This window comes from Poecile atricapillus, chromosome 1 (genome assembly GCF_030490865.1).
Source record: "Poecile atricapillus isolate bPoeAtr1 chromosome 1, bPoeAtr1.hap1, whole genome shotgun sequence".
Taxonomy (NCBI): domain Eukaryota; kingdom Metazoa; phylum Chordata; class Aves; order Passeriformes; family Paridae; genus Poecile; species Poecile atricapillus.
This window is the reverse complement of record NC_081249.1, coordinates 9,246,846-9,274,024: the sequence shown is the minus strand read 5'-3', so window position 1 is coordinate 9,274,024 and position 27,179 is coordinate 9,246,846. Positions and strand designations below refer to the sequence as shown.

The 27,179-nt window shown below is 35.6% G+C and overlaps 1 protein-coding gene across 1 annotated transcript in view; it reads right to left on the bottom strand.

The window, feature by feature from the left end:
• CFAP47 (cilia and flagella associated protein 47) overlaps positions 1 to 27,179 on the bottom strand; it is a 262,195-nt gene that overhangs the window by 21,361 nt on the left and 213,655 nt on the right. Inside the window, 3 exon segments of the mRNA XM_058829276.1 lie at positions 11,286 to 11,438; positions 15,539 to 15,630; positions 16,250 to 16,409. Of these exon segments, the coding sequence (XP_058685259.1) occupies positions 11,286 to 11,438; positions 15,539 to 15,630; positions 16,250 to 16,409 (405 nt within the window).

Sequence of the window (27,179 nt, the reverse complement as noted above, 5' to 3'; positions counted from 1 at the left end):
TCCAGCAAAGTAGAAGCTGGAAAACTTATTTGGGATATGTGAATGGTAATAGCAATATTTCTCTGGCTGGTGAGATATTTCTAGTTCATCAGCCAAATGAAAATTTCATAATACTCTTTCAGAGTAATGCCATTGGGACAATTGAAAAAAAGAATCATTAAGGACATCAATGCCATTGATGGCTGCAAGCCTGAGAAACAGAATACAGAGAAATAGCGAGGATGTCACCAGCAGCCTCTTCTCTTATTCCCTGAAGCAGCTATGAAAAGGCCAAGTAGTAATGACATAAAAATAAACAGCTGAGCTTCTTGAATCAAATGTCTCCTCCAGCTGTAATAAAGGAAACTGAGATTTTCAATATACAATAGTAATTTGTGCACAGAAGGGAACATTTCTATGAGGAAAAGAATCTCAAGCTGCTAATCCATTTAAAAGTTTTACACATTTTATGGATGAGAAGTGTTTGAACACAACCACTAACTCCTACAGATTTCATTTTACTATGACTACCTATCTCAGGGTACATTTTGAATTTGCACTGCTGAGTACAAATGTACAGAATGTACAGACATGTGTGCATCCCTGTACACATATCCTGGCTGCATAGTGCCAGGCAGCTGCAGAGTTAATTCCCAAGGCCTTCTGACTCAGAATTCTAAAATACAGACAACAGATTTGTTTATATAAAAAGTTTAAAAGACAATGTTGGAGAAAAGCTTACTTTGGTACTGCCAATCTGTAAAACCACCCAAATTTAAGTGAGTATGGAGATGGCTTCCCACACTTCCAGTCCTTTGTCCTTCTCTGAAATGCACAATTTCCTCTTCCCATTTCAGCAGCTAACAGGAGGCGTGAACTTTTGTTGCTTCATTTTTATAACACAAAGATTAACTCTAAGAAATGTAGCAGCCTATACTGAATAATTTGTAACTCTTTAAAGTAGACAGTTCACAGACCTCTATACAATTACATACCTTGTGTATTACATATACATCACACAGATGTAAACAAAGTATTATGGCCAGCATATGGGATTATCAATCATGGTAGATTAGATACACACTCTACCAAAACACAGGATTTCCATGTATTGATCCATATATGCAGGGACTTCATTACAATAAATGTAATTTGTTAAAATGAAATTCAGCATGAACATTTTCTCCTGCAGTCTATAAAATTTAGGGCCATCCTACATTGTTTCATGCTTGCTGTTTTTCCATTTATGTTTATGCCATGCATTCACATTCCAACACAGCCCAAGGCTTTTAGGAGTCACCCTTGACAAATGCTAGAACATGAAGATTCAGATGCTGGCAATCAATGGAAGAGAAAGGATGACACAATCTGGATCATTTCACAGTGAAAAAAAATTGCAGCTGTTGAGCAGATGCTTCTTTCAGCAGTTATATCACACAATGCTACTCAGGAAAAGCTTATTTTTATAGCTCAGGTGCTAGGAAGACAACACTGGGAAATGCATGCTGCTTTTTAATATCCAAAGACATTTGGGTTTGGTTTGACATATATATATATAAATAAAACCTTTTACTCAGAAGCAATTAAATATATTTTTTTCCATCCCAGGCTGTTTTGCAACCTGTTCTATGCTTATATTAAGTAATTAGTTAAAATATTTTATATTTCTAACACTTAAGGAAAAAATGATGCAGTTATGAATGCCAATATTTGGAACCTTGTTATACTGGTCCCTTCAGCTCATTTTGATCTAGACTGCTGATCTAGTTTAGCACTGCTAAAAAATGTAAAACACAGTTATTTTTTTCATCACAGCTGCCCTGAAGACTCCTATATCATCATGCTGTGGGAATTCTCTGTGAAATGTTAATATTTGATTCTAGCAATCCTGTAATACATGTGCTGCCTAAACAAACTGGCAAAACCTAGAAGAAAAAAAAAAAAATTATGAAACAGCTAGGAAATTGTCAAATTTGTCTAATTTCAGAGTTCTCTTGACTCTTAGAATTCCTAGTTTCAATTAAAATGGCAGAAGATGTAAAACATGGAGACAGCACTAACACTTTCTTTAAAGCAAAGTCAAATACATAACATACATTACATACTCAAATAGGCCTTGACCCTTTAGGCCCAGCTCTTTGTATTCTTTCATTCAGTTTTCTCTTCATTTCAATTCAGTTTTCTCTTTAAAAATCACCATTTTTAATGCAGGTAAAATTCTTATTTTATCTAATGCAAGATGTGAAATACACCAGCAAATATAAAAGTATACCCCAATTAATCCACTCATGTTCTGTAAATAGAGAGCAGCAGGGAGAGCTTTTGCCACGTCTTTAACAACACAGAGATATTTATCAATCCAAACACTGGGAAGATATAAGCATGCTATTTATATACAGCTAGTTAAATCTAGGGAACAGAAATTCTGATTATAAGAAATATTATTTCTTCCTATTTTCTGAATAATGTCTTGCCTTATTTAGGAGAGAAAATATATTATGAGGTAATTATTCCAAGACAATTTTTTTTTTAGTCATTAAACATTTCTTCTTTTGAAAAGCATTTAATCTCAGTCTTCAAGCATTTTAATTTGTGTTAATAAAGAATTCTAAAAAGGTAGTATTCATTTAAGCAACACTTGTATATGCAGGGCTACTGAATCACCTATGTTTAAAAACCAACCAGGCTTTTCAGCTATACAGTACTATAACTTGGTTGTCATTCATTTGCAAGTGCTAGTAAAGATGCTGCTTCAAAAGCTCTGGAATAAAAGTTTTGGGTTTTGTTTAGATAGCCTCTAAGAAGAGGAAAGGATATAGACCACTTTTTTTAAGAAAAAAAAAAAATTTATGATTCATAAGACTTACAGCATGAAAACTCCAAGGATTTTACACGCTGGGCATACAAATTGCATGCATGCATCTAAAATTAATGCATCTAAAATTTAAAGAACTATTCCAACAGGTTCACCAAAAAAAGGAATCTTAGAAATTTAAATAACATCTAAGTGGAAAAGAACCTGTATTCAAGGTTCAAAAGAATTAATCACAAAGACATTTGTAGATGGGTCTATTGCCTACAGAAGGCAGTGAAAGGCCCACTGGATATTTCTGACCTCAGAGTTTCACAGTGTCAGGAGAGAAGCATCTGTACCTCTCTCCTGTTTCTGAAAAGCGAGTGCTTGACTTGACTGGGACCAGCTCATTATACACTGCATTTCCTGATGATAAAATCCCGTGGCACTGGCTGGGGAGGCTGCAGCCCCTGTGGATACCCAGGGGAGATGTGGCTGGCTGAGCTCTCCACAAACAGCCCTTAACCTGTGCCACACCTGGTGACACAAACATGGCAAAGGGGAGCATCTCCCTAAGGAACCCGCTTTACTGTCACACTGTCTCCCATTTCCAGTGAGACAGATGGAAATTAAAACTGTGATGGAAACATGCTCAGACTGCAAACGTGCTTGTCCTCATTGCAGAGGCTTTTCCTTGGATGGATGCAGTAAAACAGAGATGCAAGTGAATTCACTTAACTGCTCTTATTTGCAGTCATTTCATAAAGGAGGGAAGCACAATCACCAAATACAAACATGTAATTAAAGCCCAAGCATTCATAAATTTGCAGTTTCATGCTTTGCATAAACCAGATTAATTATCTTGATGCTGAATGTAACACACTGCACTCACACTGATTTATTTTTTCTGGTTCTGATAATTTTCCAAGTCTAAGTGTCCACTGTGGCCCTGACCACACAAAGATTTCTTTCCCCCTTGGTCTAATAGTCGCCAAACTGTTAACACAGAAACTACAAAACCAGATGTTAACTACTCATTTCTACCAGGTATCTGGCATCTAATCTTCACCTTCCAAATCTTTTGAAATATCTTCCTTCATAGCCCCTGTCAGGCCTCCTCTGACACTTGTCCTTTTCCTGCTTCTCCATTGTCTTCCAGGAGTTTTCACATGGACACTGCTGGAACTCAGCAGGCAGTGGGGAATGAACATCACATGTGCAGTTCTGCCTCTCCAGCAAAAGTAGAGGCCGGCAGAACAAATTATTGTACAACAGATTAAATACTTTTAGTACTGCTTTCAAGTAAACATTGAAATATACAGCAAAAAGTGAATTGCAAAAGTAATAAAGGAAAAAAAGTAAAAAAAAGTTTAGTGGTCAAGAACATCCTAACACATAAGCAGACATCATGTGGGTAGTAAGACATGAGAAGCTGAAAATGATATTTCTGTTGCTCACTGTAAAATGTCACAACTACAGGATAATAGCAGCAGAATAAACAAATTGCATAAACCCCCACAAAGACCTGATCTAGTTAAATATTCCGTTCACCAGATTTCTTCATACAAGTACAAAAGAACTGTATATGGAGCATTACAAATACAAGCAAAGATAACATAACTTTACTAAATCCCAGACACCAAATTAAATTTAGAGAAATTAATGGATAAAAATGCTGATCTCCTTCTGTTGATAAAAAATTATTGATCCTCATAGGAATTCAAGGAAATACTCAATACAGTTTTGCATATATATCTTTATATCTCTTCTCTGCAAGTTTTTCCTTTTCCATATCTATCCAAAAGATATCTTTTTTTTACCCTGCATCCCATTGCCTATTTCCTTAGCAACCAATTGGAATGCTTCTTTCCTAAATTTTCTCTTACATTCAATTTTTCTGTTTCCTAATTTTTCTCTTTCAAAACACTTCTTTAAAAGAGGTATCTACTTCTGAACCAAGTTTTTACTCTAAAAAAGCATTCCCCTCACCTCTTTTTTTTTTTTTTCTTTTTAGAGAATGTGTTTCTTCAAAACACTGCATAGTTTAGTGAATGAAATGGAAGTTTGTGAATGCATTTAATGTATATGAAACACATGGTGCAAATCTAGGATTGTTCCTTGCAGCCTGTTTCCATATATTCTCTCTCTGAATCCCTTTTTCACTAATTCTCTTTTTACTCTGCCTCCATACATCCCTTTCAATGCTTTCTTTATTCTCATATTACTTGCATAGTAAGTTGAAACACAAACCTCAGAAAAATGAAAAGAATTCTCTTCAGCCCAAAGGATCTCAAATTATTCGCCTTTGATCTGGCATTCTACTCAGATTTGTATGCTACCCTATAAATTCATGCTATAAAGGAAACAATTAAAAATTATTTCTTCACAACCATTATAATCCTTTTCCAACAAGTTCCATTTTTTATTTAGCCATGTCTTCATTTAGCCAGAAACTTTGGCAGATAAAGATCACATTTGTACCTTGGCACAAAAACATCAAAGCAGCTTCTTCAGGAATGTATCTCATGATTTAATCTTAATTCACACAGACATTATTTTTTCCACGGCATCCAGAGTAATTTGCCTCACTTTCAATGTTACCCACGGAAATCAGTAACAACTCAAGTTGACTTTGAACCTAACCATTCTATTTGAACTGGCACACACAGAGGCTAAACTGAAAACCCATGCCATCATTTTTTCAATAGTTCTTGACAGTTTTACACTATACTATGGTCTATTACAAAAGCCTGCACTTTTTATCTTCTGGCTTTTTATTAATATACAAAACTGAGTCATAGAGAGTGGAACACAGCACCAGGTCACTAGGGTCACATTCATTTGCTTCCTTTTCCTCAGCCAACAGAATGTATTCGGTTACACGTAAGACATAACATCTATCACACAGGGTAGTGTAAATTCCTCTACTATAAGACATTTCATCTCATGGGAGGTGCCCACTTGTGTTATTTTTTGAATACAAATCAAGTTTCAGAATTAATAAAAATTTTGTGTAGTAAATTTCTGAGGTTTCACTCGTCTTCCTCAGCTGGCTTGAAGAAAGAGTGATGGTTCAAGGTTATCACTTCATTCAAAGTTCTGTGGTGATTCTATGCAACTTCTATTTACTTGTCTTGTAGTTTCAATATCGACCTGTATCTCCAAAGCTTCAGATCAAATTGTTTTAAAACTGTCAAAACAACAGGCCTGATGCAGTAATTTATAAAAACATAAAGTTTCATACATTCTACAAAACAACACTCTAAGTTTGTTGGGGAATTTTTGTATCATGTTCTGTTGGAAAAGAGAAGTGTGGGAGAGATGAAGGAGATCTAGAGATAATAACTTCATTTTCTGTAAGACCAACAAACCTTGAACAATGTAACTTCAGAGACAGAAGACAAGGGCAAATAATTTTATCACAGAAATGACAATAGGATGTAATAACCTGAAACAGAAGAGCATTCGGGACAGGCTTGTTGCATGCATGTGGTTTTTTACTTAAGTGACTGTCAGATAAATTTTTCTGAGGCAAATTTAGGTGCATAAATCCTCTTCTCTATGACATAAAGCATTCAAACACAGCTGAGAGACAGGAGACCACTTTCCCAGAAAAACCTAAGTTTGCATCTTAAGGGGTTTGACTAGCAATGCTTTGTTGGTGTCACATAAATAATGAGAAAATAATTCAGAATAAAAGTGGAAATTAATGCACACAGGTCACTGTGAGGTGTTATGTTCCAGAAAGACACTTAAGGTCCTACAGAGAGAGCTGCATTGGCCATGGTTCTGTACTACAGAAGCTTCCCCAAAATAGTGTTACAAAACAAGGGTGTAATGGTTCTGTTTCTATTGGAAGCAATATTTCCTTATCACCCAGCTGAAAAGATTACAGAAAATTCTGTGAGCAAGAAAGGGGAGAAACAGCAATCACAAACATATTGCAATTAAAGTAATAATACACTCTTCCAGCTAATTATATTGCCTATGTTTTTCTTACCCACTAGCTCAAAAAATTTAAGGGGTATCTATTTGTATGCTCTTGTTTCACACATTATTTGGTTAGTCAATCAGTTCTTTTGCACTTGTCATGTTTCCTGGATCTACATCATACTGAAGAGTAGCACATGAAAGAATTACCTTATTCTATATATATATAGATATATAAGAAATATCTGGGTTTGTACTATTTATTGGTTTTGCAATTTTGTGAAGCTGAAAAAATAACTTCAGATTAGTTCTTAATTGATCTGGTTCCCTCTAAGTGATGAATATTTAAAGTGAGCATGATTTTGCATAAGTATGAGAAAGTAATTTTAATTAACATAATGATCCTTCTCATTTTTAAGGCTTACATATTTTAACATTTTATAAAACGGCAAGAAAACAGACATGAGTGACTACTCTAAACAGAAATAAAATAAAAGCAGTTCCAAACTGCCTGCTCACAGTTCAAAAGTTCTTTTTTTGCCAGTATTTGTTGTTATTGCTCTAGTTATACTAAGAAATGGCAGTAGGAGGGTTTACTTATGAGATAAAAAATTGTCCTGTATTTTTTCTCTTTTTTCTCATGTCCTGTATTTTTTCTCATTTTTTTAATGGCCCCAGTTATAGCCTTGTACATCAACAAGAACTATTTGACCTTCTTCATTAAAATGCCTGGCATTATTTCAGTTCAATAATGGAAATAAACAATACATCAAATTTCTCCCATGCTTCATTCATAAATAAAGAAAAAAACAGGCAGATGTAAACAAAAATTATGTAGCTGACAAAATAATCCAAGACTTTCAGTTCTTCTCTAATGCTTTATACTTTGACTTTTACTAGTCCTCTGTTTTCCATCAGGAGTTTTCACCCCTAACAACAAAGCAATAATCCATAACAAAGCGTCTCAATTGTTGGTTCACCCCTTGTCAACAATTTTTTTTTGCCATTGATCACTGCTTTCATCAACTCTTAATCCAAAACAAACACTTTGTTATCCTTTCTTTTATCTCCCACATAGGAAGAAAATCTAATTTATATAGCTATAATTTTCTCATCCTCAAGGATAATTTTAAAAATAATGCCACAGCTATTCTGACAATACAGAAATGACTTAAGAAGGATATAGGACCATCTTCATCATGATTATCCTTTTCATATTGCTTTCAGTATTAGCCTGCTACACTTTACCAGCAATCACATTAACATCTCTGGATGAAAGATCAGGTCTATAAAGATACCTTGTCTCCAAAGATTTCTTTGATCATACCCAATTTTATTTGCCTTATATTTTAAAGTTGAGCCCCTTGATTCAGATCCATAACATTAAATGGGAATTTAGTGTAATCCATACCATTGGCTAACAGAAAATCCTTCTGAGGATGGAAAACAGATTTTTAATGTGTGTTTGGATATGTTTTAATTCTTTGCTGGTTTTGAAGAGCTGCTTTAATGAAATGAAAGAAAATAGAGCCTTTTGTATATTCTGATGAGTTTCATGAATATTAGGCAGTTGCTATAAAGGTTTTATAAACAGTGAAACAAAGATACACTTTGTATAATGGATGCCAATATATACTATGGATCGGCATATCTGGAAAATCTTATTTCACTCTCAGGTTCATCTGTTTTGTCTGAGTTCATTCAGAATGCCTCCAAAACTTGGTCATAACATAAACCAACCTCATACCCGAGCTACCCTACAGAACCTGGGCAGCCTCCAAGGTATTTCCCTATTATTCCCTACTATTCCCCTCCAAGGTAGCCGACATTAAACCTTCCCAGAAATAAGAACTCAGGAGGAAGGAGCTAAGACCATCCACTGGGCTGTGAGGAGAGCTGTGAATTATGAGAAACACTCAAACCTCATGGTTGGCCTATGAGACAAATGGGAAGCAATCAAAAGGGAAAGGTTAAAAAGGACCACTACAAACACACAAAGTTGTGAATGTCAAAAGTCAGTCAAACATCCGTCACTGATTTGTGAATGCTTTATTTTTTTTAGAAGAAAGTGGAAAATTAAATGTGTTTCTATTCCCAACTGAATACTTAAACTAAAAATTAGCAAACTTCACACTTGTTTGGATGAATCTCAGCTCCTAAATTTCCTTTAGTGAAAAAGATATCTATAGAGCCATATGTAAAAATAAAGTAAGAAGTAAGCCATGTAAGATAAAAAATACATTTAGGATGAAAATATGCATCTAATGCAAGTGAAAATTATTTTTTAAAAGGGCCATACTGTATTTGCTATGTGTAAAATATTAAATTTTCATTATTTGACCCCTGGAACTTTGGCGACTTCTGAACAAGAAACGATGTCAATGAAGCTAGACAGTATTTAGATTGCACCCTCTTTCTTAAGAAACCATAGTAGCTTTCTGTGTCAAATGCACTCCTCTGTATGGGATCAAATTGAATTTTTTATGTAAAAGACGTGCTTGAAGGTTTTTCACTTTACAAGAATTTATACTTGTCCAAATAATTTAAATACTAAACCACAGTATTAGCTGTTTAAATCTCATCTGCCAGTAATTATCATCATTTATCCTTGGGTGTAAAAACTGCTTACTACACATCACACAGGCACTCTGATGAATCACTCTTTCAGAAGAGAAAAAAATGAAGAACAGTGTGCCAGGCTGTTATCTTAAAGGTTTAGACTTTTATTTATGTTATTACTGGTTGACTGCAGAAAGCTCAGATAGACCCATTTAATTTGCTTCCTAACAGGCCTCAAATTCATCTATCAATAATGGCATCAAAATGTCATTGAAAACTATGAAAAGCCCTGTGTTAAAAATGATCTTAGTACCTATGGTGTAAAGCATTTCATTACCAGACTTCTTACTTGAAAAGATGCAATGCCCCAAATCAATGTAGCATGTGCAGCAGCCAGTGTTAATAAATTATTGCTATGAATAAAACAAGAACTAGACATCATGAATCTGCAAGACTTTCAAAATGCTGCCTCAGCTTGCTCACTGCATGTTTTGCTTGTCAGTTCAACCACCATTTTGGAGGGAAATAGACCAGGTATGTTTAAGGCAGCCCACTCATATGTGACCAATTAATAATAGCTAAATCTGTTACTCTATGATAAAAAAAGGGCTTTTATCTTAATGGACAGCTGCTCTCTAAAGGCTGAACAAAGTTTTATAATGGTATTTACAATTCTCCAAGAGGAAAGAATGTACACTGACAACTTCACATCTTTTTGCTTTACCAGATTTACCACTATCACTTTGTAATATGGGAGTACAAGTTGATAATATGCCCAGAAAATAAGTTATCTTTGACATTGCAATATAAATAAATACAAAAATTTAAAAAGTAATTTAAAAATTAATATTAGCCAATCAGTAAGCACATGTTGTGCAAGCTCTTTTTAACTGTTCCATTCCAGATCATCTCCTATTTTAAAAGCTTTCAGAAATAATATCTGTTTAAGGGTCTGGACAGTAATTGCTGATATGAGACAACATTAATCAATGTGCAGAGCATGTGCATGTTTGCATGAAAATTGGCCTTCCAGGAAGAAAGTAATGCATCTTGATTTACTTTTTACTGCTATTCACTTTTTCTGTTATTTGGCAGGACATTTTCTGTAGCTCAGTATTCCTGCAAAGCCTCTGTTGGAACAGACTGTAAATGGCAGAAATGGGACACAAAAACCAAGTGTGTCTGCCCTTCCAGCTGATCACCTGATAGACTGAAATTATAGCAACATCTGTAAGCTCATCTTTTACCACTTTGAACAGAGTACAGGTGAAATCCCTTCCCTCATCAACAGCGAAGTTAAACACACATTAGTCTGTCTCACGTTATGTGTCATAATTTTTAAATAACATTTTCCTTATAAAGGAGGATGACTTTAAACCCAAAATGGAATATTAAGTTTCCAAGGGGCACAATTTTGAAATTTGTTGTAGTGACTATGACTAATAACAGAAATACTGGTGGTATAGCAGTAACAAAGTATTCTTTCCTTACTACTTATATGTTGTACTGTTGTACTTATATGTTGTTCTGTTTCAAGGAGAGGTATATTTTGAAAAGCTGCTGAATAAATTGATTTTCACTGTGTTCTCAGCAGATTAACAGTAAGTAGAAGCTATCCTTTCACAAAGCTTTATCACTTCTTTCGAAAAGTCCTCCCTCTTCAATCCATTCTGAGACCAATAGTGGCCTGCTGATGGGAATGCATCTTATAAACCTGCAGATAAATGTCTCCTGGCAATGCTTACACAGACTCATCTTTTTCTAACTGAAGACTTCGTGCTGGGTCTCTTTTAAAGGAGAGATTGTGCAAGCCTCACATCCAGGGCTAATATAAAGAAAGGTTCACAGGTGCTTACAGCTGCAGACAAAAAGTTAAACAAATACCCTATGCTTGCAAAATGGTAGAAATATGGACTGGGACAATTTACCTAAACCTCACTCATTGTCATGGCAGAGCTGCACATCTGGTGAAGTACTTATTTGAAATTTTCCTAAAATACTATGATATCAGAACTGTTCTTACCATCAGAGACTTCTGGGGTGTTGGGGGACTCATCCAAATCGACTGTGGCAGAATTCCCTGCGTCAGGCAGAGCAGTGGCATCAGGCATTACACCAATCAGCATCAGCTCTACTCTCTGTTCCAGTCTCTGCCTGGCTCGACAGCGAATCACAACTACAGAAAAGCAAATACATCTTATTTGCAAAGTGCTGGCATCTTGATTTTAACAAAGCAATTAAACATGGAAGTAAAATGTGCTGAGAAAGACAGAATTCCAGTAATGAGCAAGACAACTAAAAGCTTTTCCCAAACTCCACTTTCTATTGTTCTGTTGTGGTGGGTGAACTAGTAGAAAATATTGCTAAGCAAACAAAAATCTATTCAGTTAGCTCCCAACATCACTTGTAAATTTCTCTCTTATCTTTAATCATGAAATATATTTTCATTTTAATTCAACTGCTAGTAGGAATTATGGCATAGTTTGAAATACGCCAGGATGAAAGGAAGACTGAAACAAATCCAAAAGAATAGAAAGTTTTAAGATTAAATGAAGGAATATTAAGTTACTCTTTGCTTTCTTAGTTTAAGAATACTGTTGTTCAAACTTGAACTTTAATAGAAATATGACAGAATAAAAAGCATTCTTGAATGAGCTTCTGTTTGAAGCATCATAGAACTTCCTTCAGTTCAGTAAGTGATTTTAATTTACTGCTTCCAAAGTATGTCTTTTCCATTACAAAGTTGTTATATTTTAGCTTTTACACTAGTTTTTACAAAGATTATTTCAACAGCAATTTTTAATGGTTCTTTTGTATTTATTGGCACTGAAAAAGAAGAAAATTACAAAAAAAGTGCCAAAGAAAAGACCTAGAACTTCCTACGTAGCAGAGTTTCCTAGAGTTCTGGGAATCAACATGAAAAAGAACAGCTGACCATGTACTTTTCAGTTTCAAGGTCAAAAAGTCATTTTCATCAGATTTAGACCCAATGTTTCTTCAAAAAAACTCTGAAGTTAACATCAGGAATTAATGATCAATAATTTGAAACCGTACCATGCTAAAGCATTATGCAGTGTTTAAAAAAGGGGAAGGAAACCCCTTTTTTGATATGTTTATTTAGATTCAACTTTCAGTTCTGGCACTTTATTCACTACCATTACTCTGCAAAATAGATAATAACACAGCAAGTTCAGGTAATTTCCTTTCTCCCTTGGTCTTTCCCTGTTCAACAGTGTGTAAGTAATTTCTAGAGGTCTCACAGAATTTCTATAAGGGAGACTTACCAAAATAGTTAAACACACATTTTTGTTTAAATATATGACCTTACATTCTCTATATTCCAGCAGTTTACCAAATGTTTCAGATTACTGTGTGCACATTGTGTCATTTTCTATTCTACAGTTCATCTTGCTACCAAAATTGATTTTACTTTTTTTTTTCCTAAATGACTACGTAATATTTATGAATAAAATTCAGATACAGCTAGGATTCGACAGGACAAGTCCCTGAGCAAGCTGCCCTTGAGCAGGTGGCTGGACTAGATGACCCCCAGTGGTACCCTCCAATTAAAATTGCTGTATGCTTCCTTGACTCTACATTCTACAAGAATTAAAAGAATATTCCAGATGATCCTCCATTTGTAATCACTTTTATAAGATTGCCAAGGTATCATCTACTTAACATGTACTACACGGGTTGTGACCACTGATCATTTTAATTGGTCTCATGAGATAGAAAGCCAAGTGACTTCTAGAAGTTTAAGTATATTAAGATGCAAATAAGAATGACCCAGAGATGAACTCCCTAATATACCAGCAAAACAGCTTGGGATTTTTCACAGAAACTTGTAGCCTCTGGGCAATTCTAACAAATGTCTGCATTAGAAGAGATGACAATATTCTTTTGATCATTATTAATTTTACTTTATTTTTTTTTTAAGTTGATTTTTTGTTATTACCTGCTTCGGACTTATACCTTACAACATAAGTTTTCTAAATGCCCATTTATAGCTGAAAACCATGGGCTTTCAGAGTCAAGGTTGGAATGGAAAATTTCATAAACACAAACACCTATTTCTGTTTTCTGGGACATTCTTGAAAGACCTAGTACTTCCTTGGGAAAAAAATATTAGCCCAGCATAACATGCCGATGGCCAAAGAATGATATGTATTCAAAATTAATACAATGGTTTTTTATGTATTACATTTATTGAACATAGGGACTATGAACATATGACTAACATATCAGCTAATGGATAACATAGTTATAAATATGCTACAATTTAGTTTTGCTGTTATAAAAAAGTATTTAGTAATTTAAAATTACTTAAGAGTTGTTAGTATGTGAGCTTCTGATCATATACAGAAGTGATGTCATTTAACAATTCATGAATGCTAAACATTTTAATTCATAACATATAAGGAACTGTGTCCTGCACCTGGGCCACAATAACCCCAGGCAATGCCCCAGCTTGGGCAAGAATGGCTGGAAAGCTTCCCAGTGGAGAAGGACCTGGGGATGTTGTTGAAAAACAGGCTGAACATGAGCTGAGTTGTGCCCAGGGGGCCAAGGAGGCCAATGGCACCTGGGCTGTGTCAGGAACAGCGTGGCCAGCAGGAGCAGGGCAGTGACTGTCCCCTGTACTGGCACTGGTGAGGCCACACTGCCAGGGATGTGTCCAGTTCTGGCCCCTCAGCTCAGGAGGGACACTGAGGGGCTGGAGTGAGCCCAGAGGAGGTCAGTGGAGCTGGGAAAAGTCTCGAGATTAAGTCCAAGAAGAGTGACTGAGGGAGCTGGGGGTGTCTAGCCTGGAGAAAAGAAGGCTCAGGAGAGACCATCTCCATCTCTAGCACCACCTGGAAGGAGTTTGTAACCAGGTGGGAGTGAATCCCTTCTCCCTAGTAACAAGTGACAGGACAAGGGGAAATGGCCACAAGCTGTGCCAAGGGAGATTTAGATTGGATATTGGGAAAAATTTCTTCACGGAAGGGGTGGCCAGGTGATGGAACAAGGTGCCCAGAGAACTTATATGTAATGATTCCCCCAGAGAACTGGGGGAATCATCACACCTAAAAATATTCAGAAACCAGAGCTGTGGTGCTTAGGGATGTGGTTTAGTGGTTACATGAAGGTGCTGGGTTAATGGTTGGACTCGATCTTAGAAGTCTTTTCCAGCCTTAATGATTCTGTGATTTCAATGAAAGCAACAGCCCAATAAAAGGGAGATTTATCATGAAGAGTGCCAGTGAATTACACAACAGCTTTAAATAACAACAACGAACATCCACATTAATATACATAGTTCTAATGCTAATGAGACTCATTAAAGCCATCATTTTGGGCAACAGCTGATTACATGATAATATTCTGTTTCATTCCTTAAGGTATTAAAGTGCAAATTAAAGAGATGAAAGCTCTAATTAATACCACATCATTGCCATTTGTGTACAAGTAAAGGGTCCTTAAGCAATATAAATTAATGAGAGTACAAATATCTATTTCTATGTTTTTCCAGAAATTGCTCCTGTATCTTAATATATTTAATGTAGAAAGGTATTATATTCACTTATCCAGTCAACAAAAGGTAAGCTGAAAGGACAAGCTGGTATAGAATTGGTCCCACATCTACACATTGAGCTGTAGTTTCAGGGTTATAGATTAAAAAAGCTGTTCACAACTTCCTGTTTCATAGCTCTGGAATAATATCACACCTTAAAAATACAGATGGACAAATATATAAGAATTTACTATCCCCAAAATAAGCATGAAACCTGCAAGAATGTCACTCATCTTTTAATGCAAGTTCACTTCTCAGGAGCAAGGGGAAAACTGCTAATCACACTGCTTTATATTCTGGTTTTGATTAAGACATGAAATTCAAGGCTGAGAGAAGCAATGAACAATATTTTGCACCCTGCAGACTCTCCAGAAGGGTTTTCTGGGAATGCAAGAAGAAGTCTACTCTTGAGTCCTTTGTTCAGCTTAAGTTCTCAAACTCAGGATTAATTGGGACACTGAAGGGTACAGGCCTTAAGATTTACAACTGCCCCCAACTCCTTTTATCCACAATAAGAACAAAGTAATGATCTAGATTTGATCTAGATTTGCTTTGGAAGTCAGAGTAGATTTTAATATGTGATTTTATCTTTTTTTTTAAAGATATAGCCAAGTACTGCTGGAAATTCTTGTGATCAAGCAGGTGTGAATAAACGGACTATTCAACTTTCTTAAATACTCTTAAATATATTATTCAAGGTTTTTCCAAGCATAACCTACCTGATTTCTGCTGTGGTGCTTCAGGCGTTCCATTAATCGGGTAGATCCAAAGTATTCCCTGAGTTTCCCCATTCTCTGCTACAGTAACATTGCTAGAAAAATAATAGCATCCTTTAGGCTGCTGAAAATTCTGTTTCCAAAGTAATCTAGACATAACAGTATGTTGGAAAGGTTAGACTCTATCATATGCTGTAATGCTAACCATATCTGAGAAAAATATGGAATAAAATCCAGTTAAAAATATCAGCTATAAATTATATCAGCTATAACTTAGATCCACTTAGTGTATTCAAATATTATAGATCTGAAAACATTTGGCCTGATCTGCATTCTGTCAGGTTATCACTGAGATAAATTTTCTGTAGTTTATGAATTACATAAAAATATCAGGATGAGATTCATTATTATCCCAAATATATTGAAAAAACAGAGGTACCTAAGAGCTTTCATTTGCTCAACATCCATAACTGCACCAGCAGCCAGTGCTTTACATTTTCTTTATTTAAAGTGAGAATAGGTAGGTATTATAACACACAGAAACTTTACCCTGAACTTTGCAGGGTACATTGAAATCTATTGATGGATACACACTGCCCTCAAAATCAGACCCTGGACTGCCCTTGGGAGCTACACATGAATAGTCAATGGGATAAATGATGATAGAACTGAGCATCCTCAACTACTTTTTCCTTTCCTATTAGAATAAATTACCTGTTTAAGTCTCTATTTGATCCAGCAGTAACCTCATAAGGCCAGTTTTCACCGTTTTCCCTCATTACATGAATTACCACCACTGCTTTATAAATTTTCATCTCTTCTGGCATGAATAACACGGGGATTTCCAGTTTTTCTTTTGGAGCTAAACGGATTCCTGCAAGATGGAACAGATTGTTGTGGTATTTTGAAAGTTTTCAAAATATTTACTATCATTTTACTCATATTTTTCCCTTTTACTTTTTTAATTACTGTTTAACTTTGCCTCATATTCTATGGTTTTCCCTGTAAAAAATTAAATTTTACCCTACCTTTTCTACATAAAAAACCAAAACAAAACTACAGTTAAGTGAATGTCCCACTTAACATCCTGTGTAACATATGCATGTCAGTCCCATGATTTTCTAGGGCCTAAGTCATGTTTTTTTTCAGCTGTAGTTTACATCTGTGAGTAACAGAGCATAAAAAAAGTCAATCCAAAAACAAATGCTCCCATTCAAGACAACTGTAATATGTTTAAAAGAATCTTTATTATTATACAAACTACACCTTTTCCATATGATTTTTTAGCTGATTGATTTTACAGTTAAAAAAGAACCAAACTAATGTTGTCTCTTAATGAAGGTAGCCTGGTATTTTGAATCTTTAAGGGCCTTTTTCCAGTGACTCGCCAGTCTGCAAAGTGTCAGAACTCTACCTCAGCTATTTCAGAAATAATCAAAAGATTACACAGAATAGAAAAAGTAAATCAGTCATTTAACTATAAAGCTCTGTTTTTTAAAAATAATTCTTGGAATTTGCAGGAAATGGCACCTCAGGTTTAGGGTTTCAGCTTTAATTTTGTCTGCAGAAAATCCTCTTCTTATGAGTAACTACTTCTACATTAGGCTTTGAATCAGTTTTTGTGATAATATTTCACGCTTTCTACAATGAATACAATCTGAAACAGTTCTGTGGGTATCAGTCCCTGAGAATGACTGGATCTGCTGGAGTCACCCTGCCTGGGACATGCAGCACGATCCTGGGGATTCTTTGATCATCACCAGGGTAATTTTTCCTGCTCAAAAAATGTCAGCAGGGAAACTTTACCTGGTGCTACAAATGGCCACCGTCCTACAGCCAAAACTCCACGAGGGTGAAGACCTCAGTGCTGAGAGTTGTACAAGAGGGGGTGGTAGGGAAATTGTAACACAGTCTTGGGAAGGATGAAATAGAAAAAAAAGTGGATGCACAGAAGTTTGGGAATGAAGGTGAAAGTGCAGGGAAACTGAGTAAAATGATGTCAGACAGGAATACAGGAATGGCCAGAAAGACAAAAAATTTCAAGTCATATCAGGGAAGGAGAGAAGACTCTGAAAAACAGCTCTTCAAAACACAGAATAAGAGTCTGGACTCCTCATCTGTACTAATTCCCTACCAGAATTTAATTATAAAGTCTACAGGTGTTGAGTTTTTTTGCTACAAACACTCTTAAATTAAAATAAACTAAGCAAATTAAGATGGAAAAATCAATCTTAAGTTAGGAAAATCAGGAATATTTAAAACCACACAAGGATTTCTACTTCTCCCAGTTAAAAAGGTCTCAGGACATCAAATATAGACAGACCACTGCCTCACTTTATTATGAATGTGAAAAGCAGTAGGAAATTCTTACCTAAACGTATCTGAATTTCTGTATGTAAGAAGTTTATCATATTCTAATTATGAAAATTAACCAACTGCTTTGCATTTATGATTGCTTAATTCTTGTGTATTTGTAGAGGTTCATCATGGTAAGAGCAATTTGCCTTTGAAATAATTATTTGAAAAGTTTTGTATCATGAAAGAGCTTGAAAATATCCTAATTAAAAATCCATTAAAATGTTAATATCTAAATGAAAAAAATAAACTATACTTTTTTTTTTCCTCATTTTGACAAAGATTTAAGATTTTTCTTTAGATCTTTGAGGCATTATCTATCAAGCCCATACCCAGATTTAAAAGATATACTATATATACCCATATTGTTGGCAAACACATGGTCAAAGTGAAAATATTTTAAAATTAGCAACTCATTTTTAATCCAATGTCTGAAATAAATAAGCTGATATCAGGCATAGTTGCAATACTCCCAAAGACATCTGAACTGGGATCCATCCCTCTGGATCAGAAACCCTCTGCAGATCTGACCCAATGTTCTCTCCCAGTGAAAGAGGAGTCAGCTCTCTGCTGGGATTTTCGCACTCTGGGCTCACTCTGGTCTAATTAAGACATAGACATGTAATACCTTTAAAACAGAAGAGTCCACTCCAGGATATATTTGCAATTAGATTGCCTTGAATCCACAGATACATAGATACCAAAATAATGCAAACACTTTGTAACACCATTACAGCACATCCTTAAGTTTCATTTGCAAAGCTTTTAACAGATGGCAAATAGAACAGACTGTAAACTTATAACAGTTATATACATTACATAGATATTTTGAACTGTAGCTTAATTATGCCTGTTACAGGACAGAGCCCCTTGGTTTTTTTTAAATAGATTTTAATACAGAGTCCATATGATAACATTCTGGGTCATTCTGGCAGAAAATTGGTTATTAAAGATCATGAAAAGACAAATTTTATAATATTGCTGTTGAAACAGATTGTATTCACATTCTTAATAAAAAATCTTCTTAATAGGAGATGTTCATAATGATGGTAATTTTTATATCACCAGGCTTGCCTGCAGCTGTCAACTAACCAAGTGATCATTAACTGCTAATACAAATTTATTTCATTATGACTTTGGCTAGTTAATAAGATACATAAAATAGGCCTAACAGCAAAAATAATTTGCTTTTATTTTTCCTTTCCCATTTAGAGAATTTGGGCTAGCACACAGGAAATAGCTCTTGTGTATGACTTTAATAAAAATCAGTGTTGCCAAGCAAGTTGCTCCTATTGGCCCAGGGACCCCAAGTCCCTGCCAGGGATACAAAAAGCTAATACCAACGGCTGACCCCTTGTCGTTGGGTGTTTATACTGCAATGAGCATCCACAAATTCTTTGTAAGAAATCCACAGCAAGTCCCTTTTCTGAATACAGGTACATCACATTTGGTAAAAAGCTTTGGGGCAGATTTTGATAACACCCAATTCCTCTTTCACTGTCCTACAGCACGTCTGGACAATTAAATTTAGCACAGTAAGTTCACTGATGCTTTAAAGACTGAAGGCATCTGACTCAAACCAAGGGCTGCAATTTGAGTCAACTGCCTTGCAAAGAAGTGTGTGGAGCTCTGCATCCTCCCCCATTTCATTTTTAGGAAGCCTTTTGTTCAGCCTTGCCTCTAGCCTCCCCAGAGGCTGCTGGAGAACATTGATCCTGTAAAAGATTCCTCAGGCACTGAGCCTAGAACTCAGAACTGGATTAGATAATAAATCAAAATCAGTGTATTTCAAATTCCTGACTACAGTTCTTTGGGACACTGCACTGTGGTTGAGTTCTGTGTAACTTCTGTGTCAGCCCTAGAAAGCTCAGCACAGTGAGAGCTAAAATTACAGGAGCAGTGGATGTCCATAGCTGGGATGATATTTGGAAGGAATACAGATAGGTAAAGATGCATTTTTTGCTTCTACAGTAGATTAAGAAAAATGATAAAAGTAAGCATACCAAGCAGTGCCATGGTGATAAAATTGTGATGGCAAGGAACAAAATATTCTGCAATATCTGTAAAAACAAACATTTAACCTAAAACCATGTATTGTTCATATTATGGGTAGATTTACTAGATGTTGACCTGCATCTCCCTGATGCACTGCTCTTAATTCTGTAACATCTGAGTGTCTCCCATTGACTTCACCCAGAAGAAGAGCACTCCAGACTGTCCAGTCTCCTTTAATTGAAAAAGAGAGATGAGACAGAACTTGGAATATATTGCTGAAGTCTTGTTGTGATGCAGTTAGGAAAAATGGTATGACCCAAATAATGTACCCCTGAAAATGTAGACTTGTAAGTTCTTTCCCTTATCTTGTTCTCCCCAGGTCCCCTTATTGGTTGTGTAAATCCCCCACACCCCCTTCCCCTGTCCTGAAAAAGGAGTGCTTATTGATACCTCTTCCTTTTTCCCTCCTGCAACTTCACTCTGAAAGATCCCAAGAAATAAAGCTGCAACTGCCATCTCAGCAAAGGGAAAGAGCCTCATTTTTAGGGTCTCCTCTGTCAAGCTAAAACTGCCTCCCCAGCCTCCCTGCCCACTGAGGGGTGGACAGTGGTAGCAGAGAGGCGGGGGACAAAGTAATAATAGCAAAGTCTCATGGAGAATCATTTAGGAGGGGCAATTTTTATTTTTTAGTTTTCTTGATAGTTTCTCCATTAAAATCACAATAGCAGCATTTCAATGAAACCCACAGACAGTTCTGCTAAATTTAGCACTGGCCATGTAAATGTCAACCCAGTATAATTAGGTCTGTTTTCTCCTATTTTCTCCTATTATCCTATAGGAAAGGGCAACCTCCAAAATATTCGTACACAGTAGCTGCCACTGGGGAATTACTGCTAATTCCTTCTCAAGGAACTCATCCAGAAAAGGAGAATTGATATCAGATAGTAAAGAGTGAGATGTTGCCAGCACACCAGTATCTGAAATGAATAAAAAAACTCAGGCCTAGGTATTAATTTATTTTCATCTGCTGGAAGAGATAAAATCCTGGGTCACATATGAAAACTAGGATCTTTCATAGCAGCTCTCCCAGAAGTGTATCATTGCTAAATCCCAAGAGTTTAATAAAGAACAGACAACATTTCTGCCCTGACTCTTATTAAGGGTGGGCTCATTTTTGTTTGTGTATTTTTCTTTTTTTTTTTACTGCTTCAAATGAGGCTGCTTGAATTTTTTATTCCCTTTCATTAAAACATGATCACAATCCCTTGTTATGGATTCCAATTAAAAAACTGTGAAAGCAGCAGCCTGTGTTAGTTTTGCTACATCAGTATTATAATTATTCAGTCTCAATGAGCAAATATAAATAAAATTTTCTGAATTAGCAGTATCATACAATAGCCAACAGCCCCCATCCATGGAGATATTCAAAATTTGACTGGACATGGTCCTGGAAAACCCAATGGAGATCACCCTGCTTGAGCCACAAAGTATTTGGATGGACAAGGTGATCTCAAAGGTTCCTTATCACCTAAGTAGTTCTACAATTCTGGAATTCTGAGGTCATGATAAATCACTAGGGTTTGTCTTGCTTCTCTTTCTAAGAATTCATTTAAAATGCATCCTTGTTTGCAAAACCAGACACAGATACTTTTCTCAGTGAATCGCAGGTGACAAGAAAAACAGCACACCCCACAAAGGGAAAGCACAAAGGCAAGAACAAGAGATCACCCTGACATAACAATTAGATTTTGGGTGCAATTACAGGAAAAGAAGCAGGATACTCCTATTTGCATCTTCTCTGGGACAAATAAAATGGAACATTATGCACTTCAAGGTATTTCAAGTTCCATATAAATAGGTAAGTAAAAGAACTAATAAAATAACCATGAAAAATGCCAAAAATTAAATTAGTCTCATCCCATGTTTTAATATTTACATCATCATTTTCCTTCCTGCAGTAAAGTTCATTTAGGTAGGTGGCATGCCAGAGAGCTTCCTTTCACAGATGGTCCAAAATTATTGCATTTCTAGGGGACTCTGCTTCATGAATTATGGATACTTACACCAAGAGGTAGAGTTGTGTTTTCCTTTTCCTCTGGCAGTTTCACAAAATCCCAAAATACCTGAAGCTGGAATGGACCTCTGACAGATAAATGATCTGTCAAACCTCACTCTTCCAAGCAGAGTCACCTACCTGGACCTTGTCCAAAAAAAGCTTTGGCTATCTCCAAGGAGGGAGACTCCATAATTTTTCTGGGCAACCTGTTCCCGTGCTCAATATTCCTCAGAGTAAAAAAAGCATTCTCTTTGCTCAGATGAGAATTTCCATGTTGCCTGTCACTGAGCACCACTAAAGGAGCTCTTTTTCCATCCTTTTTGCACCCTCCCTTCTGGTACTTATACAGAATAATAAAATCCCTCTGAGTTGATTAATTACTTAGTTGTAAAAGTTAAGTCATGAATATGCATCTCACATGCTAATAAATAATTTCACAAATGACTGGTTAAAACTTTGTAAGTTGCTTTAAGAAAGACATGGCACAAATAAAGGCTTCACAACATCACTACCATAAGCACATAATAAAATGTATTAGAGCATGTTTATAAGATTTGTTCACCATTTTATGGATCTTGTGTTAATACAATTTTGCATACTTCTGGCAGAGACTTTCTGGATTAATTAAGAGTTTTAATTTAGAATCATTTCTTTCTGGTACAAAATAATGGATACAAGTTAAACACTTGCTATTTAGATTAAAATAAATAGATTGAGAACAGGGCTCAGTAATCAAATATGTTGTTTCATTTAATGCCATTTATTTTGTTTTTAAATGAAGCATGTCTGAAAGGCCAAGTATATATTTTTCCTTCAATTTATAAAATTATCCTTCTCTAACTTTTAGCTTACAGTACAGTTCCAGTAAAAATCAAAACAATTATTTTGACAGAAGCACCTATTATATTTATTTATTGTTGAAGTGCAGTAACAACTGTGCTTACAATGGTTAAACACACTACGGAAAAAAATGTTTCCAAGTGCAGTAATTCATTTCTGTGCTGACAACCAAAACAAGCAAAATCATACTTAAGATCTTTAACTCTGAAAAAGCTTGAAAAAACACATATAACAGAGATCATGAAAGTCACATTCTCTTACTGAGACTAAATAAAAAAAGGTTTTAAAACCTCAACATAAAATTGTCACTTAATATATTTCACAACAAAGTCTCCATCATTTCCCAATCACATCTGATTATAAATTTTGCTGTAATAATCTTTTGCAGTAATACACAAATCATGTAAAACCATAAACTGATTTATCATAGATCACCCCTCTTATCTCTGAACTCTGATAGCTGCAGCTCTGACTTTGGGTAGGTATTACAGACTTGTCTAAAAATCAAACAAAAAATGGACCAACATTCATATAGGCGACACAGTCAATTATATTTTACATCTCTGCTGTTACCTTATGCACTTGTCTTGACACCCCGGGATATCTTTGCAATTTTCCTTCAGAGATACTGGGCTGATGGGCTTGGGGTTCATTTTACAGAAATCCTGATGTGGGCAGCACATCAGGAAAGACACATCCAAATGAAAGATATGAGAACAGTGAGGAAGCAAGGCTGAACCAAGCAGCACCGAGCATCACAAGGCAAATGTCAGAGAAGGAAAACCATTGTAAAGCCAGGGAATAGTTCAGCAATAGGGATGGAAAAATGAACAAACAAAGCACCTGAGGAAGCAGCAGCAGTGTAACAGGCATAGACAGTAACTGGTAAAATGAAGCCACCGCAGACAGAGAACAGAATGTGTGGGGAAAGCCAGACTATTATATTAAAGTTATTTGTAAGAGTAAGGAGTGAAGAATAATCAGGAATGAAAGTAGTAAGTTTTCTATTTCATATCCTACTGTCTAACACTTGTTCTAAAACTTCATGGTGTACTGACAGTTTCTCTTGCTCTCTCCTTCCAAATCTACTTTTTCCCCTCAATAATCTGACAGTTGATAGATACACCCCAACCTCCTTTGACCAGTTCATATACTTAAAATTGTTTACCATCTTTATTTTCCTGATGACAATTTTATGTTGATAAAACTCTACAGATCATCCTGGCATCAGAAATCTAAATGTCTGCAACATAGTAATGTCCTAGATCCACAGTCACTGAAAGCAGGAGGCAAATTTCAAAGTCAAAGATGCAAAATCTCTTCCAAATCAGCACTGTAGAAGATACAACATTACACCTCTTCTCTGAGTGATTATATTTGTGACAGGATAAACAACAGAAAAGGAAAAGCTCAGTCACGTTAGGTCAATTTTCCTTTCCTTAGCTAATTATTAATTTTAGTTCTTCATAATTGTAAGTATAATTGACATTCTCAAGAGAGATTAATTGATAAGTAGTTATATAGAAGGAAGACCATAAACTCAGTGTGGATGGAGAGTGTTGAGCTGAGTGAAGTGATTAAGATGGCCATATCTTTTTAAAAATAGAATCTTACATTCTCTGCTTTGGTAACAGAAAATCTACACCCACTCAACCTCTCTTGCCCCTCTGCTACACTGCATTAGTTGTGTTCTGTGTGTTACAAAACACTCTACAAGCACAACCTGCCTAAAATCTCAACAAAGTAGAAAATCACCACAGACATATTTTGAAAATGCAAGAGCCACACAAGAAATGGCATATGCTTCTTAAACAACAGTGACTTTCAATTTAGTGCCCAGCCACAAAAAACCTTACCAAACTTCATCCTTTCTTAAGTTCATGTTATCCTAAGTATTAGCGAATAAATTAAAAACTATGACAACTTCCCTATTTCTTAATCTTTTTCTAAACTGAAACATACACAAAAGTGCCTTGAGTTCATGCCTGAAAGGAAACTGTTATTGCTTCAGTTCAGATGTAATTGAATTTTTGACACATGTCAAATATCTGATTACTTTTGACAGATGTGTTTTTACTTTCACTTTAAACTTCAAGGATATATGTATCTCTTAGTCTGATCTCTGAAAGCACAGTCAAATTCTGAAGCAATGGCAGATTTTAATCAAAATCTGCAAAGTGTTGTGAAATGACTAATGACACCAGTGCTGTTATATTATTTCTACTTGTTACATACAACCAAAAATTGTACTGCTTGCTACAAGTATTCAGAAAATATATCACACTTCATACAGCAGCAAGTAACTGGAAACAGTGTGACTGTGAGTCAGATATATATATAGATATATAGATATATAGATATATAGACATATAGAATAGATAGATAGATAGATGATAGATAGATAGATAGATAGATAGATAGATAGATAGATAGATAGATAGATAGATAGATAGATAGATAGATAGATAGATATCTGGAGTTATGCATTTTCATAATCCTGGTGAGTACACTCTTCATCATTTGAGGTTTTACAGGTTTCTGTAGTAAGGCAGAATTTATTTCTGCATTTTTTTTCTGGTCTCTTCATACTCAAGAAAATACATGAAGATGGTAAGAGGAATCCCTCTTTAAAAGTAACATTTGCTTATTAATTTGACTTGTGTCATACAACATTAGTTCAGTGAATGACACAACCCACAATATGCTACATGTTTTCCACAGCTATGAACAGCAGTATTATTCTAAGTGACCTAACAGTAGCTTTGTCTTAGCCTATCAAATTAGACAAATATTTTTATTGCTCTGCTTTTGTATTCTTTTGACCCACTCTTTCGAGTGCAACATGCTAAAATCTAACACATGGCTATGCGAGCCTTAGTGTTAAATCATGACACTTATCAGCAGGTGATCTCCAGATTCCAAAATTCTGAAGAAATTAGTTACACTTATTATTCCATCTGAAAATAAATCTGGCTTAAATGAGCATATATATCAAGCTCCTACCTACAAAGAAGAAGAGCAAATAAAATATGAAAGAAAATTATTTTATTTCATTAAAAATTCCTAAGCAGAGTACCAGTTTCTAGAGCTGCAGGTTCAGTCTTTAACTATTCTAGAAGTTGGTCCCTTAAATGAAACTTTTCTCCTGTTCACAGTTTTTCAGACAGAGTTCTATGTCTTTGTCCTTACAGGTAAAATACCTTACAGGTAAAATATTCAAAGGTCAGCCAGGATATTGCTGCAATGGAACTGAAGCATTTGGGGCTTAGCTGGGAACTGATATCTTCAGAGAATGTGGACTTCACACAGAAACAGCCTAAGACATTAACAACAACAACAGCAACAGACAACTTGGTACTTAAACCAACCTTTCCTCTCTTCCTAATGCCAGCTACGAGTTCAAGATGTTTCTTGTGTTCTATGGAAGTGAGAAGGAAAAAAAAAACCTTGCGCTCTAAAAGCAGGGTTGCAGGACTCAATTCATAAAATTTTATGTAGGAAAAGAAAATCCCTGAGAGCAGAAAAAGACCCTTCTTTTATTTTTCTATTTATTAGGCTGTCATTTTGACTACTTCCTTAGTCAGGAGAAAATACAGTCGAACAGTAGCCTGGTTGTCACTGCTGTTGGATTTTATCTTATTTTTAGGAATGAGTACTGACTTGACTGCAGTGGCCTCATACAGAGGCCAGCAATCATACCTCTAGGATGACAATTTATAGAATACTTCTTATGTTCTTACTGCTCTCATTGACATCAAAAACCTGCTCCAGAGTTTATCAAGACTATCAGAACAGTAATTCGTCCCTAGAGGAAATACAGAAAAAAAACATCAGCAATATTCTCTAGCAAGAAACTCTGTTGAGCTGTCAAGTGCCTTTCTACTTCAGAGACATTTTTGATTTTTATGGACAAACTGGTAACTCACATTGACTTGTTCTTTTTTTAACAAGTAACAGAATCTGACAGAATCCATTTTTCCAAACTGAAAATTCTCATGTCTACACAATACCATCTTTTATTGTCAGTGTGATTTCACATGCTGGTTATGTGCATTCCTGCTACTCAATCATTACACCATGTTAGGATATGTGAGTTTAGGAATATCCAGAAATATTTCAAGTCTGCTACAAAGATCTGGGAGATGTTGGCTCAGTGAATGTGACACGTGGCTAATCACCCACCAGACTCAGGTAAAGCTACAGATCGTAATTAAATGTCATTAAGATTTCATTCAAGTATTGCAATATTTTATCCCTTGAATTTCTGTGGTTAATATGATAATTATTACAATTCTCCTGGTTCCCTGAGGGGCAGTTGAAATGTGGTATCAGTTTTCAGCCATAAGGACAATTAGCAGTTCATGGCTGGGGACTGTGCATTGATTCCTGCTGTGTGAA